The 18,544-nt window shown below is 44.3% G+C and overlaps 1 protein-coding gene across 4 annotated transcripts; it reads left to right on the top strand.

Annotated features, from left to right (window-relative positions):
- The first annotated feature begins 621 nt into the window (after nt 1-621).
- C1QTNF4 (C1q and TNF related 4) lies at nt 622-17,773 on the top strand. 4 transcript variants are annotated; one of them, XM_064462704.1, is made up of 3 exons: nt 622-906; nt 3,089-3,188; nt 16,233-17,773. In XM_064462704.1, the coding sequence occupies exon 3, from the start codon at nt 16,238-16,240 to the stop codon at nt 17,339-17,341; it is 1,104 nt and encodes a 367-aa protein (XP_064318774.1). In that variant the 5' UTR covers nt 622-906; nt 3,089-3,188; nt 16,233-16,237; the 3' UTR covers nt 17,342-17,773. The 4 variants fall into 4 exon arrangements, with proteins under 4 accessions (XP_064318774.1, XP_064318773.1, XP_064318775.1 ...); XM_064462703.1 differs by lacking the exon at nt 3,089-3,188 and having other exon boundaries at nt 16,233-17,772; XM_064462705.1 differs by lacking the exons at nt 622-906; nt 3,089-3,188 and adding an exon at nt 1,030-1,106.
- Nucleotides 17,774-18,544: the final 771 nt, after the last annotated feature.

The raw sequence follows: 18,544 nt of genomic DNA, 5'->3' as shown, positions 1-18,544 counted from the left end.
TTGGTGTGACCCAAGGGCAGGACCCGGCACTGGGCCTTGTTAAACCTCACACAATTGACCTCAGCCCATCGATCCAGCTTGTCCAGATCCCTCTGCAGAGCCTTCCTACCCTGGAGCAGATCGACACTCCCGCCCAACTTGGTGTCCTCTGCAAACTTACTGAGGGAGTAGTAGCCTTGTTGTTATTAGGTGAGGATCTAAGGCAAGCCAAGCTTTCCAGAGAGAAAGCTCTTGTTGGGAGCTTTAGTTGGGCCAGATAACACAGCTGGTCTACAGACAAGCTTTTGGACTCGCAGATCTGCAGAGCAGAAGGTCAGACATGACAACGGCCTCGAGCTGCCAAAAGCACGTCATTCCCCCCAGTTACATGGTTTAGTCGTACTAAATTACTGTTATCGGTCCTTCACCGAGCCGCCCGAGGGCTGCGGGTAGGGAGCCCGGGACCGGCGGGCGCTGCCCTCTCGCCCCGCCGCGGCCCAGCCGGTGCCCCTCGGCTCCCCCCGTCCGTCTCCGCCGTCGCCGTGGTGAACGGCCGGTGCCTGATCCCGCGGCGCCGGTTCTCCAGCGCCCTCCTCTCCCCCCAGGAAGGCGGCGGGGAGCCCGGCCCGGCTCCCTCCCGCCGCCCCCTCCCACCCAGCCGGCCTCGCCCCCAGCTCCTCCCGAAGGCCGACCTGCCGCCGGCCGTGACGGCGCCGCCGAGCCCCTCTGCCGCCCGCCCCCGGGCCCTCCTCCCGGCACTGATTCGGCGCCGGAGCCTCGGGTGCCTGAGCCCCCCCTCCCTGGCCCTACCCCCGCAGCCGCGGCTGCCGAGCTGTCAGCGCGCAGGCAGCGACGCGGCCCCGCGCCGCCGCCCGCCCGCCGGTCCCCGACCGCCGCCGCGGAGCCGCCGCCGCGGGGCGGCAGCAGGTACGGGGCCGGGGGAGCCGCTGCCGGGGGTGTCGGGCTCTGCCTGAGAGGATATCGATGGGGATGGGGGTTGGGATTGGGATCCCCCGGCCGGAGAGGGGCGGCGGGGCGGGGGCGACAGGCGGGCCTGCCCCGCGGCGGCGCCTGAGGCGAGGCCGGCGGTCCGGAGCGGTGTCGGCCGGCGGCAGAGGGGCGTCGGGGTAAGGCGGCAACTGGGGGACGCTGTCGTGGCCGAGCCCTTGGCTCTCGGGGACGGCGGATAGGGCGGGCTGCGCTCCCTCCGTCCCCACTGAGAGGTGGGCAGCAGCGGGAAACGCCCGAGTTACCCCCCTCCCTCCCCTCTTATTTCCAGTATTAAACGGGTAGAGTTTATGTGGGAAAGGGTGTGACATTTTGGCCCCGTTTAGCGTGGAGCGGAGGGGGGAGAACCTCCCTGGGCCACCCATGGAGAAGGGCGTCCTGGAAAATTCCCACAGGGTCAGTTTCTCAGGTGAGAAATAGCCTTAAACCTGCACGGATCTCTAGTTTCCTGGGAGAACTGACTCCTGAGGGTTTTCCTGAGACTAGCGTGTACAACCAATTCTATAACACAAATTTTCTGTCAGATAATCTAGCTTAATCCTTCTCTGTGCACTTGGCAATCCCACTGTCATCTCCTCAACCCGTTCCCTACAAGCTCCCGGGGAAGCAGGTCAGCATCTCCAGGTGATGTTTCTGTCAGAGGCTTGGTGAGTTTCTGCGCTGCTGGCTGACTGGAAGGCAGCATTGTGAACCTTCAGTTTATGCACAGACTGAATGAGCTGCGCTTCAGTTATTCATTCTGATGCTATTGCAACCTTCTGCAGTTTCTCTTCTCCAGGGACATGGTGTGTAACAAGACTTTTAAATACTTTGCCAATGAGGTTGCGATCCTATCTAGGCATGTGGCAGCTGTTTGCTGTCTAGCTATTCGTAAGGGTTAATTTATATCAGTAAAAGATATGTCAAGGAAGAATATGGATTCCCAGTAGGGCAGCATTACCCTCTACATTCCTTCTGTTCCGCTTTAAACAGCTGAGGACTGGATGGTTAGCAGACTAGGCTCTGCAAATGAGTTTCGTATTTTCCACTTGGAAGGAACAAAGCCTTCAAAGTACACTTGGTCTCCATAATGGAAAACCTATGGCTTCAACACGGAATTGATTTAAATCTGATAATCTTGTTAGTGTGGTAGACATTTGCTGTTTTGTAGATGAAGAAACAGGTGCAGATATGAGATAAACTGGAACCAGAGATTTGGTGGCAAAACTTGGAATCCCATTTGTTGTTATTTATGTTTTACGAGTGTGATCACTGTCATTGTGCCAAAACTTTCACATTCATGTGGTCAGTTATAGGCAGAGAGCATTGAAATGAACTAATCTAGTAGTGAAGGTAGATTTCCAAGGTGGGGAACTGCCTCTGAGAATATAGTATTCTCAGTTGAGAAACATCTCCCTCTAAGAGATTCTCATCTCTACATTGACTCTAAGGCATGAGAATAGAGCAAAAAATAGGGCTTAAAGATACTAGAGTCTTAAAAATGCTGAAGTCGAGAGCTTTGTTACAGGCATCTGAGGTCAGATGTTAGCATTTGGTGAGTTTTACTCCCGAACTCTTCCATTCACCTATCCCAAAGTCTGAAGTGTATGTTCAACTCCAAGGTGCACAGTTAAGGAAAATGATCTTCCACTTGCCTTAGAATTGCAGCTTACTGACTAGGGGTGAGGATCTTTGTACTCTCTCGGAAGATGCATTAAGGCTTGGCAGTTTGATAGTTCATCATACATTATTTGAAAGAATCTACGTGACTGACTCCCATTTTCACCCAGTAGAGATTAAAAGCTTAAGCTCTTACTTCTTGATTGATACCCAGAAATATATTTATTACAGAACCCATTGCCCAGCAAATCCAAGCTGAAGTAAAGTCAGGACTTCTATTTTCCTTTCAGCTCTTCTTTATCTTTTCCTTTGCCCCTATGCCAGGAAAGGAAAATTGCCTGATGCTCAAATGAGATAAACCAGTAACACAAAACTGCTGTGCTGCTGGCTCTCTCATCAATCCCTTGTCATCCCCCATCCCTGCTGCCTGGTCCTTCCCCACCCCTGAGTGCTTTCTTGTGCCTGTAAAGCCTCTCTCTAGTTGCATCTTTCCTCCAAACAGGTTAGAGAACAAAGGGAGGAATTCCTGCTGCATCTAATCAAAGGTCTGAGGTTTCCAGCAGAGGTAACACAGCCAGGATGAGAAGATCACAGAGCAAGCAGTAAGTGGCTACTCCAGAGGCTAATAATTGATTACTAGGCCCCCATTGGGAAACGGTACAAATTCATACATACGTACAAATTTTCACCTTCCAGCTGGTTAACTCATCCCATGCCTGTTTTCTGCTGTGCCAGGGCCTCAGTCACAATGCCAGGAAAATTGTCCATATTGGGTTAAGGAATCTGGGGAAACTATGGAAACGGTTCCTGGAACGCAAGCCAGAGCCGGATGAGAGAGTCAAGCCACTGTTGTCAAGAGGAATACCAGCTCATCTTTACTCCTATGTACACAAAGGCTTACTATCTGTTAGTGCCTGCTTGTGACTGTGATGGCTGGCTTTTGAGCTCTGGGGAAAGGAACCTACAGTCCTTTGGTAAAGGGCAGATGCAAAAAAAATTTAGTCCATTGAAATCAGCTAGCTGCCTTGGTGCATCCCTTCCAGTGTGCACTGCTCGTGTATCTACAGTGAATGTAATAAATGCTGACATTTCTAATATACCTCTAAGTCTACAAAGAGAAATGGTCACATCTTTCCCATTCATTGTTTCAGTATTCCAGCAGATTCTAACAGAACTGGCTTTTCTTCATTTTACATATTATAAGATTTTTTTATGGCATAAGAGTGAGACATTTAATTTGGTTTTTTTTAAGTGAAATTTGAGATTCTTGGTCATGGTTGTACATTTTAAATATTTGCTTTGGTGAGGTACAGGACATAGGTGAAGGAGGCTATAGACTGGGTAAACATGATTTTCTGAACAGGAGGATTTTCTCTAAATAATATCAGAAGATTCGGAGCTCATAATCTGTGTCCTTTTAGTATGTGCCAGTCCTTCAGACAGACCACAAGCTGCTTAAAACTGATATGATAGCTGTGTTGGTGTGTCCTGGATCTGCTTCTCTTCAGTGTTTTCTTAGATGACCTGGATGGTAATATAAAGAGTGGGTGTATCACATTTGCCAGGGATATAAAACTGCGAGAGTTGAAATATGCTGGAGGAAAAGATTAGAATTCAAAATTATTCCAACAAGTCGGAAGAACTGCTAGGAAAAGAGCTGGATGAAATTTGGTGGGGATAAATGCAAGGTACTACAGTAAGGCAGGAATAGTCAACTGCATAAGCACAAGCAAGAAGCAAATGCCTAGGATACAGCTCTGCAGAAAAGAATCTGAGTGCTACAATAGATTACAAGCTGAACATGAGTCAATGTCATCCTGTTTCAAATGAAAGCAAACATCTTGCTAGGATATATAAAAGACTTGGAAGATATGTGAAGCAATCCTCCTGCTCTGATCAGCATTGCTAAAGCGTCAGCTTGGAGGCTGTGTGAAGTTTTGGTTATTACACTTTGAGACAGGTGAGAGTCCAGAGAAGGACAGCAGGGTTCATCAGAGGTCTGAAAAATGTGGCCTGTGAGATGATTTGAAAGAACTGAAATTATTTAGCCCAGAGACCAGAAAATTGGCAGGGGAGTATTACAGTGTTGAGATACAAAATAGAGGAGGGAATGATCTTTTCTTTGGGTTCATGGTAGATGGAACAGAAAGCAAGAAGTAGCAGAAAGAAAGATTATTTTAGACCGCAGGAATAATTTTCTAGGGCCTACAATAAAACTCTTCAATATTTGGTCTGGGGAGGTTGTGAAGAATCCATAATTTTAAGAACAAGTTAGACAATTATCTGTGAAGAATGAAATTAAGCTAGTGATCCTATCATGGGAAAGTACTTTGGACTATTTGACATCTGAAGTTCCCTTCTGGACCGTTCTTCTATCATTTTGTGAAGGCAACATGCACATTTCATGTAGATCAAAAAAGCTGCCTGCTGGTCCTGTTCTGATGTTTGTCCGATATCCAAGGGTAGCACAGCACCAAGAACACAGTGCAGCTCTTTCTCAAATGAGCCTGAAAGAAAAGTAAGAGCTTACTAGAAGACAGTTAAAAGAGGTCTCTTGGTTTGGAGAAGACAGAGGGAACAGAACCTTCTGATTTCCCAGGAGCAGTTGCTTGACTGAGTCTGAGTGCGCTGAAATCAATGACACAAAAGAAGAAAAATGAATGAGGATTAGCAGTTAGCAAAATTACCTGAACTGAAAGTACAAACTCTTCTAGTATTTTACTCCTTGAATGAAAGACCGTAGTCCAAAAATGTCTTTTTAGAGATAAAATGAAATAAAAAAATGGAATTCAGAATAGGAATAAAATAAAGTACAGTTCTACAATTTATGTTTTTAGGCATTTCTCCAAGGAGAGAAAATCTAGGTCCTGTAGTATTCGTGGTTTAATATATATTGTTTAATATAAATGGAACAGGTGGTCCCCTGTGCACAGTGAAAAAATGCTTGATCTCTGTGAGGAGACAGGTAGAAAGAAATAAGAGAGCAATGATCATCTCTTTTGGATGCTGCTGTGGAGAGCTGCACATAAAATCCTGAATAGAACACGTTCTGAGTCCAACCAAAGAATTTTTCAATCCTCTAAACAGAGAAGGCTTTCTCTTTCCCCAGGCTTTAGACCTTTCCACTCAGACAAAAAGAAAAGCTCTTAGAGAAGTTAAAGACATACTGGGAGGAGTGGAAGCATTTTTTATATGAACCAGGCGATAGGGAATTTTTTTTCTATGAAAACAGGTGCTGTCTGGGACTGAAAGGGTGCAGAGCCACGGCTCAAAGAATCTGTGTTGAAGAAGGCAGAGAAAATGAATTAGGCTGTGCTTTTTAGAAGGCTGTTTTTATGGAGCTGTTGCTCAGTGAGCTGTAGCATATTAGCATTATAATCTGGTGTCATTTCAACACTCCTACATTGGAATTATCCTTAAATTGATGGAAATCCTCATATTTTTATTTACTCTGGGACATGTGAGCACAAACTGTGACACCATAAAAACTCTAATTGCTTTTCCCCCTGCCTCCACCTTCCATTGCTGCTTGAACACTTTGGGAAAAGTAATGATTTGCTAGGAAAGCTGGTCACTTGATGCCCCAGATACTTCCAATCATTCAAAGTAAATTCACATCCCTTCCACCCAAGGACTGACCAGTGCTTCACATTAGCTTCTGCTGCTTTGCCTGAGTTTACTTCATCACTCCTTCTCCCATCCTTCCCTTTCCATTCTTTACTTCTCATATGAGTATATGAAACCCGGTCTTTATTTAGGAGACAGAAAGGGTATCCAAAAGAAGCCTTACTGTGACCCGATGCTGTGCAAGGTTCAGCTGTGGAACAAGGTGATCCTGGAAGGAGGTAAAGCAAAGGAAAGCTAATGTAAAACATCTCCTTTTTACTAGTAGGAGGAGGCAATAAGGTGGAGGGGTTGTCCTCCAGTAAACTTAAATTGGAGGCAGGCTGGGCAGAAAACTACTGAACCTGCTGGAGGGGGCTCTGGAGATGGTAAACTCCTGTTGGAAGCTGTTGGTAATTGTCTTGAAAAGGAAAGGTGTTAGAAGTAGCTCAAAGGGAGGTAGGGGACTGGAAAAATTTGAGTAGAGGAAGCACTGGCTTAAAATAGGAACCGAATGTGAACATTTGGTTTTAGGTTGCATGGATGAAAATTCTCAGTGTTGTTTTGAGGAAATTGTGTAGGGTACTGCAAATGGCACTTCTGTCAATATAAGCTACGTATTTAATGCAGTGCAACAATATCCAAGCCTGCTTTAAATACAGCATCTGCATAACAGTGTTCAAAACAGCCATATCCTTCATGTTAAATCACTTTTTTTCTTTTATATTATGTCCGGTTAGAGTCTAAAAGTTACATAAAACCTGCCAGTGGGTTGTTGCAGTCATTATTTCAGTATTTTAGCAAAATTCTTTTCCTATAAGCAAAAATCAGAGGCAGCAGCTTCAAGCTGTCAAAGGCGATTTTGCCTGGGAGGAAACTGGCTGGTCACGCAGATGAGCCTGGAATCTGTGAACACTTGACAGGCTTTGAGCACTTTCTCACTGTGAATGAGGAACTGATGAGTGAACAGCAGTGTCCAGCAGCGCTTTTTGATGGTAATGCCAAAGCCTTTTACCAGGAGCAGATGGAGTTTTACAGAAATAGTCACACAAACATTTCTGCTGCCGTTATGAGGGGACTGGTGGTTTTTTTTTAAATACTGGAAACAATATAAAGCCAGAAAGCAGATATGGGAAAACTTTGTAAAACTATGTGTGTATTGAGGGGATTGTTCAGCAAATGCTTCTCTCTGCCCCTCCAGCCATGGCAGTAGACTGCCTTGTGGGCAGCAGCACCTCAGCGTCAGATTGTCACAGAAAAGTCCAAGTTCAAAAGCACAACTGTGAAAACTTAACTTGCAAGGTGTTTAAGAGAGGAAATTCACAGCTCTCTGTTGACTAAAATGACAAGCTGATTAATTCCATGGGCCAAAACGTAAGAATTTATGAAGTGGAAGCAGAAACCGGGGTTTTCCTGAAGATATCATCTGTCAATTCACAGCCTTGGGTCATCTCATTTGCACAAGCTATAGCCTTCTGAGAAATAGTTTTTGGTAAAATGGCTCAAAACTTGAAAGGGCCCAGGTTCCAACTGTCTGTAGGCTTTCCTCAGAGTGGTGTCATTACAAGGGATTTGGCAGGAAAGACCACTGGAAATGGGGGACTGCATGTTGCTGATTGTGAAGGGTCAGCATTAACAAACATGGCAATGACTGACTTTGCTAACTTACTTTGCTACTTTTAACTGTGTATCTGTAGACATAAAAGAAAGAATGCTACTGGGCCGAGAATTTGATAAACCTGATTAATGAAAAGCAACTGATACTGAAGAACACTGTGTATTGCAGAATTTCATCGTTTATCAAGAACTTCTGTACCACCCAGAAAAAGTCTGGGTCTCCAGAGACTGGCTGGTGACAAAAATGGGGGTAGTCCCATGCAATGATTATTCTTTAAATGATCGTTTCTTGATCTGTCTACCAATTCACTGGGTATTCACAGGATTGTCATGTCAGACGATTAGAGAACAGGACCAGAAAAAAGGCTCATTAGCATATGTGGACTTTGACCGACACCTCCCTTTCCCCAAACAGAATTTGGCAGAGCGGAGTTGTCATTCTGGAATAATACTGGCCTCTGCTTTGGCGCTGAGTGCATGATGCTTGTTTCTTCCCAGTCCTCCAGCTCCAGGCTTGTGTCCTGACCCAGCAGGAGGAGGAGCAGAAAGGCAGGTGCCAGAGCGAAGATGGAAGATACACAGACCGTAATGCCTTTTATCACCTTCTTCACTAAACTGGAGCTCAATGAATTTCCAAATTGAGATGTTGCAGCATGTTGGCAGTGAAGAGCAGCACTGCAGTGCAATTCACAGTGTTCTCTGAGTATCTTTGCAGTAATGAAACAGCAGGGCATGAAAAGAAATGAATGTGATTTCTTTGGCTGGGTGTGATGGCAGATGTTAAAAGACAGCATGCTTTCCTGCCTTACCTGTCAAAACAAGAAAAAAAAAAAACAACTCCCAAGGAAAGCAGCATTCCTGCAGGCAAATGCCCCAGTACAGACAGTTTTTTCAGGTGGATTTGCAAAGCCTACTGTCAGAAAATGCCAGTTAATAGCATGTGACATTTTCTCAAAGTGTTATAGTGCAGCCTTTAATGGATAAAAAAACCAGAGCAATTATGTTTCCACTGATGAAACAAAGTGTTACAAGTTGATCTGTCAAGCAAAGGGAACTGAATTTCATCTGTTCCAAAGTTTTCTGCAGGTAATCAAGAGCGGGAGCAGAGTTACCCAGCTTGTGAACATCTTTGATTGCATTGCTCAATCAGCTTTTTAATAGTCAGTGAGCTCAGACATGACTAGGAAACAAAAATGTTTTTGTTGTCATTGCATGTAATCCCAGCTGGCACTCAGCTATCCAGTCCCTTAGGGGATGACTACTGGACTCCACAGGCTCATCCTAACTTGTGTTTTGATGATCATCCAGCCAGAACCAGCATATTCCCTCTAGCTTTTACCCAGGTGGGTGATGTGGCAGGTCTTAGAGCAATGACTGGGGGGGCAGCATTCCCGTGAGTGGGGGAATGGGTTGGATACATGTGCTTGTTACTACCCATGTCCCCTACCCTAGGCCTTCTAGCCTGAAAGCATGTTTTAAAAGCTGTTCTATAGAGTTCAGCAATGTGCAGTTCAACAAGCTACTGGCTTCTTTGCAGACTACCCTAGCTTAAATATCTTAACCCAAGTGAGAAGTTTAAAATAAAATAATTCCTGTAACTAAGTCTTGTTCATTTTGAAATAATAATTCCACATTTGCCTTTGCAATAGCCTGAACTGCGCTGTTTGTGCTCATCATTCTTCCTCATAAGGTGCCTGACACTCCTGGAAGTCTGTTGCTGGGACAGTCTGTGTCCCTGTGCTTCATACGGTTTCACCTCCGCAGCCAAAGGGAAAAAAAAAAAAACAGGACTTGTGTGAAAAAGTCCTCCTGCTACGTGGCTTCCAGCCCAGCCACCTGGAACAATGAAATTGCCCTCTACTCCCTTCTCTGAGGTCTCTGTGCTTTTCTCTCTCTTTAGAGATAGCTTTTGCACTGGCCAGTCTGCTTTTGGGGCCTTCCTTTCTCTCTCTCTGTCTTAACTGAGATCTTCATGGTATATGCTGCCAAACTGTCAGTTACTTTCTTTTATCTATCAAAATACCTCCTGGTATTCCAGGCCAGACTGTCTCTGTTAGTCCTTTACACCAGTGTGATCTGCCTTCTGGTGCAGCAATCCAGTTCCTCCTGGAGAGATGGGATACTTCAACAAAGCCTTGTTCCTCAGGCTCAGCATCTCTTTTGCACATCAGGAGAAAGATTGCTCACATAAACCAGGCTAAAAAAGGAAATTAGGTTTGGGGGAGGGAAAAGAGATGGTTTAACTTTGGCATTACTGTAACTGGATCCATGCAAAAATTCCTACTGTTAAAATTATCTCAGTGCGTTATGTCTAAAGGTAGCAGTGTTAAATATACCCTGTACAGCAACAGACTTCTGGCTTTCTTAGGCCGTGGTTTCCGGTCTTCTCTGGCCTATGCCTTCACAGAAACCATTTCTCACTGAGCTCATTCCTATCAAATGAATTTTCTCAGTACTTACTGCTGATGTGATTTCACTGATGGTTGTTTTTCCACTCCTGATCAGTGTTAGTATGTTTCTTTGCGGTACAGTTTCTAGTCTTGTTTGCTTGACGAGTATATATGTGGTGGAGGGTTGGATTTATGTAGTCTGTTCATTTAGAAGAGGATGTAAAAAAAAAATGTTACATTTTAAAGCATTAGTCTGCTAGAATAACACCTTGCTCCCACCTAGGGTTTATTGAGCCATCTTCTCTACTAAAACACCACTTTGTCTGTCTAAATGAATATATTTTAAAATATACATAGTAGCCAAATCAGAAGACAGAGCGTGTCCCTCTGGCTATTGAAATGTGTATAACAAATTTCCTTGAATGCTGTTATAAGAAGAAAAATCTTAGTGTCAGAACTATTGGGTTTCCCTTTTGATCAGTGAATATCCATCATCTTATATATCATCATTTTAGTTTAAACAGAGTTGTTAGGGCTCTGGCTGAAATATAGCAAGTTTAATTAATATTCTGATGTGACAGGCTAACATTAGAGGCTTATGCCAAAATATGGGCTCTCTATTTCCTTTTCCTGAGTATGTCTGGAGTTGAGGAACTTCAAAAGAATTTTTGCCTCTCCACAGATCTTTGAGTACACAGAAGCTGGTTTATTATGTTAAAGGACTTCCTTGACTCGAGGAAACATTTAAAATTAAGTACTTTCTATATTAATGCCATGCAATTCTGTCATTCAAAGTGTGGCTTGTAGTTTCCGAAAAGCATCCTGAATGCTTCAGACAATGTTTTACCTCTCAAGATTGTTCCAGAGTTCAAAAAACCACTTTCATCACAAGCAGAGAAAATCCAAAGCCATAAGTGAATCCCTGATTTTGTCGCACAGTACCCTTTATACAGATTTCGCTTTTCAGGATCTGTTACAATTAATTTCTCCCTTGATATTGGAAGAAGTGATGCGTTTGCACCATTATCTGATGCTCTTAATCTGTATCAGATGAGTGGAACAGACAGTATGTGGTATCTGGTGTAAAAAAATCTTGCCAATTATAGCCCGGGAAGGCTGTTCATTACACAGGCTTCCACTGATTCAAATAATTGAAACATTTGCAGCTGTCCTTAAATATTAGAGTGAGAGCTAGGAAGAACAGGGCTTTACTTTTGCAGCTTACAGGATTTTAAGAATTTATTACTAACAGTAATAAATTGAAAGCCCTTTACTAAATCCATGGATTTCAGTAGAAGAGTAAAACTAATTGTGTTTCCACTGGTGTATTGATTCTGTTCCAGGACAGAAAAATCACCTCCAGCAAGCACAAAGCTATTAAAGTTTCCCGGGTCATGGAAATGGTGAATTCTGTCTCTTTCTTTTAGAAAAAGATTTTCAACTCCTGTTCTGCTATGTGAGTCACTACCATTTTAGCCCCTTCTTTTCAGGTCATTAATTTAATGCCAATGCCTTTGAGAACTGTTTAGCTCCATCATGTGTTTTGTGCCTCCTGTTCCAAAAATTAGTTTCTGGACTTCTTCCCTGTGGGCTGCTGTCCCTGTTGGTACTGCCTAGTGTAAAGGCAATAGCATACCTTATTTATCCCTTGGGTCTGCTTAGCTCCAGTGCATACTGTGGTGTTACCACAATAAGGAGTGCTAGGGTAGGGGACAGAGGGCCCTGATTCATACGTCAATGTGATGAGAATAACACAGCTACTATGTATGACATGCATGGCTCATGCTGAAGACCCACTTTTCACCACTGCCCTGGGTCTTTCACCTCACTGCAGTTTTAAAATTTATACCAAAACATGAACTTAAGGCTGTATCAGTGTCCATGGCCAGCCTCACATCCCTGGTGCTCTCTCTTCCCTGCTGGAAGAAAGCTATCCCAGTAAAAGACTTGGGCACCAGAAGCATTTGCTGGGGAAGCAGCAGAGCGTTTTGGAAGTTTTATCTTTTAGACTTACTACACAAATACTCAAGTCCAAGAGTTGTCATGAGTTGCCTCTGTTTATGGCAGCCCTGTAGCTAGCTGAGTCTTCCTAATGATTGTCAATTATTCTTAGGCTGGTTTAGTGTGAGAGGCAGTTATTAGATACTTTCTAAATTATTTTATTAAGATAAAGAACCTGAATAGTCCTGAAAGTTGTGAGTGGGAGCTGTCAAGGAAACAACTTGCTAATGGAAACACAGCATAATTGACTGCCTTATTTAAATGACTTGCCAGTAAGTTATTGGGAAGATCTGATAAATAAGGGACTGCAGCACCAGAGAGTCTTTGCAGCTGTAACTGAGTGATCCAACCTTTTTCAAAGTGACCTAATTAGAGAGAAATTAGCTTTGGGACAGAAGGAGGGGTAGTGGGCATTTGAAGGAACATAAGGTCAGATTAACTAGAGTTTATAAAACTGTTTTGTCTTTTTGTGTTTTTTTGGCCAGCAGTGACCTGCTTGCAGTATATTCCCTGACTCCCAGATATGCTGAGCGAGCTCTGGAGCACAGGCAGCACTTTAGAACCAGGCTGGTTAGTGTGGCTAAAAATGCAAATGCCAAATCCTTTCCTGTCATTTCTTGTCTCAAGAGCGTGCAGCCATGTCACAGTCATCCTGGTTCTCCATGCAGCCACACCATGGCAATCATTGGAATAGCAATGGATGAGTATGAATCAGAAACATCTAAAAGCCCTTGTAAGCCTGCCTTTAGGGCTTGGTTTTCTAAGCTGGAAGCTGAAATGAGCCTCCTATGCTAGGTGTAGCACTTTGCACTCTGCAGAAATAATACTTCTGAATGAGAGGCAGAGTTCACAGTGTGACAGTTTGGGATTTAGTTCTTGGTGGGATGTTAGGGCCTATTAGTATTGTTTAAATGGTAGCAATGGCCAAATGCTGTACAGACGTGGGAAGAGCGAGAGTCTTTGCCCTGAGGAGCTCACAAACTAAATGGCCAAGTGAGGGAAAATAAAGACAGCATGGAAGCAGATGCATGGCAATTAGCTATGGCTTAATAGTTCAATTGAAAATGCTTTCTTAAATTAATTTGCTGGATGAAAGATTTTCTGTCAGACCTGCCATTAGCTGGTTAGTTCCGTGTAAGAGTCATGGCTAGGGTTATTAGAGAGTTATTTTTTAACTGTGAGAAGGCAGTAGCTATGGGAATCAGTTACAGAACCAGGAATCATGACTTAGGAGGTCTCTAGTCTGACCTCCTGCTGAAAGGAGGGCCAACATTGAATGCAGACCAGGTTGCTCACAGCTTGATCCAGTCTGGTCTTAAAAACTTTCAAGGAGGGAGATTTTGCAGTCTCTCTGGGCGAACCATTCCATTCTTAACTGCCCTGAGCATTAAATTATTTTGCTTATATCCAGTCTGAACCTTTCCCTTTAGATTTTGCAACCATTTTCTCTTATTCTCCAACCATGCATATCAGTGAAGAACCTAGCTCTGTTGTCTCAGTAAACTATTCATAGGTACTGGAAGGCTCCTACTAGATCCCCCCCAAGCTTTCTCTTCTCCAGGCTAAACAAGCCCAGTTCCCTCAGCCTCTCCCCATAGGGCAGGTGCTCCAGACCCCAACCATCTTGCCTGCCCTTGTCTGGAGTTACTCAATTGTCAACTAAAGGGGAATAACCACTGCCTCTTGTTACTGGCTACATTCTGTTGATGCGCTCCAGTGTGCTGTTGGTCTTCATTACCTGCAGGGGAGTGCCAACCCACATATAAATTATTGTTCTCCGGGACTCCTACATCCTTTTCAGTATCACTGCTCCCCAGCCAGTTAGTTGCCACACAGATTTAGTCCATCCCAGGCACAGGAATTTGCATTCATCCTTGATGAATTTCTTTTCATTCATTTCCTCCAGCCTGTCTAGATGCCTCTGAATAGCAGCTGTGCCTTGAAGTATGTTGACAAATCCCCTGTTTTGGTGTCATCTACAACCTTGATGAGTGGGCATTCTGCCTTCTTCTCCAGGTCATTAATATTAAATATTAAAGAGAACATCTGAAATTAGATATTAAACACTAGCCCTTGAGCCTGACAACCTAGGCAGTTTTTTGCCCATCTGGTAGTCCACTTATCTAGATTGTAATGTCACAACTTGGATACAGGAATGCTCTGGGACATTGTAACAAAAGCCTTGCTAAAAGGTAGGTGACAGCCACTGGTGTCTTCTCACAGGAAGGCAATCAGTTTGCTTAGATATGATATACCCTCAGTTGATCAACAGATGCTAAATATCATGTCCTTTCCCTAGAAAAGGGTTCCAAGAAGAACATTCCCTGATTTTGCAGGGTCCGAAGTGAGTGGCTAACTGGCCAACTGTCCAGCTGGCCTGTAGTTCCTCATGTTGTCCCACTTGTCCTTTCTGAAGACGGGTGCAATATTTGCCGTTACCCAGACATCAGGGACCTCCTTTGAGCTCCATGACCTTTCCAAGATGATAGAGAGTGGCCTCAACATGACGTCAGTCAGCTCTCTCAACCCCATGCAGCAGCGCAGCCCCTGGAGTCCCATGAATGGGTTCAGGCTAAGTCAGGAAAAACATTCTGAAATCAGGGCCATGGAGGAAAATACTGAGATGTTTGTGAGAGAAGTAGTGCAATGTAAAATTAAGACATGGATGGATATTTCTTTTTGTCTTTGCTAGTGTGTCACTTTCATGTAATTAAGTGACAACATAATTCATTCTTGGGTTCACATCTGTTAGAGCTGCATTTCTCATTTCAGTTTTATTCTCAAGTTAAAAGAGGGACTGTAGGTCAAGCTGAATTCCTGTAGGAGAGTGATTCTAGGTATTGCCACCTCACAGTCTGTGTGGATTCTGTCTGCTGTACTTCTATTACCAGGTCATCCTATTCGATTCAAATACTTACCCCTTTATCCTTTTTAATTCAGGATTTGTCTTCACCCCTCCCCCCAATGAGTAGCATGTTTTGTTCCTCTTCTGCTGGTCTGTGAATTCATTGTGGGCTGGCAAGGCACCAGTTCTGGGGTGGCAGATGGGGCAGACTGCAAACCAGGCAGTTGCCTCCCAGCCTGAATGACATTTTAATAAGCACAGAGAGGTGACAGAGAGAGAAGCTTCTCACTGGAATGACCGGCAGTTTTGTTTTCAGCCTGAAAGCACTAATAGATGCTTTTTGGCCTCAGCCAAAAAAAAAAGATCAGAGAAACTAGAAGCAGAAAATCCCATTAGCTCCTAACTTATCCCTCTTTTTTAAGGGTCAAAGAAGATTTTTATGTCTGGTCTATTATCTAGACCAGGAGCTGTTTCCCTGGTTTTGGTATTTCTGTTCTCTTTCAGGTATTCTATACTTTGGGAGACTTGTCTTTTATTTATCTTTTGTTTTCCTTCTTTTTTAAATTTAATTAATTTTCCTCATTGTCTTCCTTCCTTCCCTAAACAATCCCTCTTCTAGTTTCTTTACGCTCTTCACAGATTCATGGTGAAGTCTGTCTGAATAATGGGGTCTACCAACTTACTTGGTTTCTAGCTTCCACATCCCGTGAAACAGCTAGTGCAATGGCATCTGCATGGTAACCTCTAGAGCATATGTCCTCTTCTCCCTGCCCTTCAACTGTATCTGAGTTATAAAATACAGGGTTTCATCCTTCATTTTATGAATAAAAGCACTACAAAAGGGCATGCTGGCAAAATGCCAGCAAGCTCTGAGCTCCCTCTGCAGTGTGAGCAACAGTGTTTGGCAGTTAAACTGTAGGACAGCCAGGCTTTCGAAGAAGAAGATTCTTTTTATTCCTACGAGTACAGGGAAAAAAGGTCCAGCTCTTGCTAGGAAAATATAAAAATGGTGCTGGGATCTGAACTGAGGTAAGGACCCCTACACTGGTCAGAGACCGCGCTGGGAACTTCTCAGTATTTGGACATAGACCTTCATATCTATGTAGCAATGTTCAGGTCTGGGTTTCAACTGGAGTATGAGCTGGAAATTAATGGGATACCTGCTAAAATATGCTTCTTTTTCCTTTTAGATACAATGATGACACTGAAGGTTCAGGTCCTATTTGGCTTCCTTTGCTGCACGATTTTTCTGCCTACAGATGGCTTCCCAGCAGACACCAGTACTGAATTTCGCTCTGCTTTCTCTGTGGCCAGAACCAGCAGCATGGAAGGGAGCTCTGAGATGGTCATTACCTTTGACAAAATGTATGTGAACATTGGCAATGACTTTGATCCCAAGACTGGATTGTTCCGCTGTCGGATTCCTGGAGCCTACTACTTCTCCTTCACTGTTGGGAAATACCCAAAGAAAAACTTGTCTGTCATGCTGATGAGAAACAAGAATGACGTGCAAGTGATTGTGTATGATGAACACCACCGCAAGGAACGGAAGGTAGCCAGCCAGAGTGCCGTGCTGCAGCTTGACTACGGTGACACGGTTTGGTTGCGTTTACACGGAGACCCCAAGTATGCTCTTTACAGCAACATGGGCCCCTATACAACTTTCAATGGCTACCTAATCTATCCAGACACTTCTGCCTTCTTCCAGAATGCTCTTAGTTCTCAAGAGCTGGGGCCACACCATCATACAACCCAGCAACTTCCTGGAGAGCAGAATGAAGCTTCGCAGCGACACGTGTTATCCGATCAACCAAAGCGAGAACAGGACCCTCGCTCTGCATTTTCTGTTGCCCGTTCAAGAAGCCTCCTGGGGACAGATGACAAGCAAACACAACATGAGCCAATCACATTTGACACAGAGTTTGTGAACATTGGAAAAGATTTCAATTCCTCCACTGGCATCTTCTCCTGCCGTATACCTGGAGCATACTATTTCTCTTTCACTATTGGCAAAATGCCCTTTAAGACTATGTCAGTGAAACTTATGAAGAACCACAATGAAGTGCAGGCCATGATCTATGATGACAACCACTCCAAGAGGCGGGAGATGCAGAGCCAGAGTATCATGCTGCCTCTGCAATACGGGGACACTGTTTGGCTCTACAGCCACCAGCACGATGGCTACGGTGCCTACAGCAACCACGGCAAGTACATCACCTTTACAGGCTTCCTGATCTATGCAGAGGCTCAGCCAAAGTGGCTTCCAGGTGCCAGCTCACCCCAAGGGTCAAATAATTAAAAGCAGATGTGAAAGGAGCATAAGAAAAGCCAAGGTGCCATGAACTTGGGTATAGCTCCTCTTTGGATATCATCCTCTACTTTGAGCATGCTGTCATATGTCCAGTGCTTTCCTTACGCTGCATGCTTGTGCCCGGTCCTCAGGGCCACTGCTCTGTCTGCCACTCATTCATAGAAAGGTCTTTACAGGTTGTATGTGTGTCCTGTGTTGGTGTTTGGTTTAAGCATAAAGCATGAGGTAGCTTTGGGGCAGGGGTGGGGCAGTGTAGCGAGATGCTGACGATCAGAGAACCATCGCGGTAATGTTACTGCAGATCCCCATCATCCAGAAAGCAAAGGATGAGGCGACTTTCCTTGCATATTTGGGGAGAGAATAAATGTAATGAAAATGAATGTAATAAAAATACAAAAGATGTAAAATCTTCTCTGATTGGAATTTGTTGTTACTTGTGAGACACGTGTGCTTGTTGCTGCCTGAGGTACCAGCGCAGGAGGGGAAGCAGCATGGCGATCGTATGAGCTGCGGTATGTGTTACTGAGCCAGTCTGTCTGCGCACACTCTTTTTTGTATTCGTGTGTGTGCAGTGTTGGCACTTCTTATGATTTTATTGCAAGTTTCACAATATTTGGTGCTTTTCTTAATCTGAAGTTGCTGAAGTCAAGAAGCTGTGTTTGACAATCTCAGTTTCCATTTAATGAAAATAATACATTTAGAAACAAACAAAAAAGTAGGCTTCTACCCTTTGTAATGAGGGATGAGGGCTCAAATCTACAAATGGACCATCCTCTGGAAGCTCAGAAGCAAGGTAATTAAAAAGAATAAAACCCATATTTTTAAATCTCTTAATATTTGGGTCAGGAGCAGGCTCATAATATGTAAGTGTGAGTAGTATTACGCTGTGCAAAGGCAGTGTGGACTGCTGGGGCATTAGATTCTCCAGAAATTAGCTCCTTGAATGCAAGGGTATGGCTAACCCACCGTAGGCTGTATCAGTAACCTAGTGCAAGGGGGATCAAAGGTACCATTAAGTGATATTTTCAGCACCTGTGTTCCAGTGGTTTCTTACTGTGTTGCACTGAGCTGTAGCGCTGCTGTAGAGAGACTGGTGCGGCTGTGGAGGGCACTGGTGTGTTCCTGCTGGGCCATCGGACTGACACAGGATCCACCCAGGTGGGTAGTAACAAACCAGGAGGCTGGAGGCTT

This window comes from Phalacrocorax carbo, chromosome 10, assembly GCF_963921805.1.
Source record: "Phalacrocorax carbo chromosome 10, bPhaCar2.1, whole genome shotgun sequence".
NCBI classification, from domain to species: domain Eukaryota; kingdom Metazoa; phylum Chordata; class Aves; order Suliformes; family Phalacrocoracidae; genus Phalacrocorax; species Phalacrocorax carbo.
Note: the sequence above shows the minus strand (reverse complement) of the source record. Positions and strands in the feature narration are given on the sequence as shown.

Excerpts from the sequence above, each read along its gene's own strand:
- C1QTNF4 (XM_064462704.1), top strand. The coding sequence starts at position 16,238 with ATGATGACACTGAAGGTTCAGGTCCTATTTGGCTTCCTTTGCTGCACG.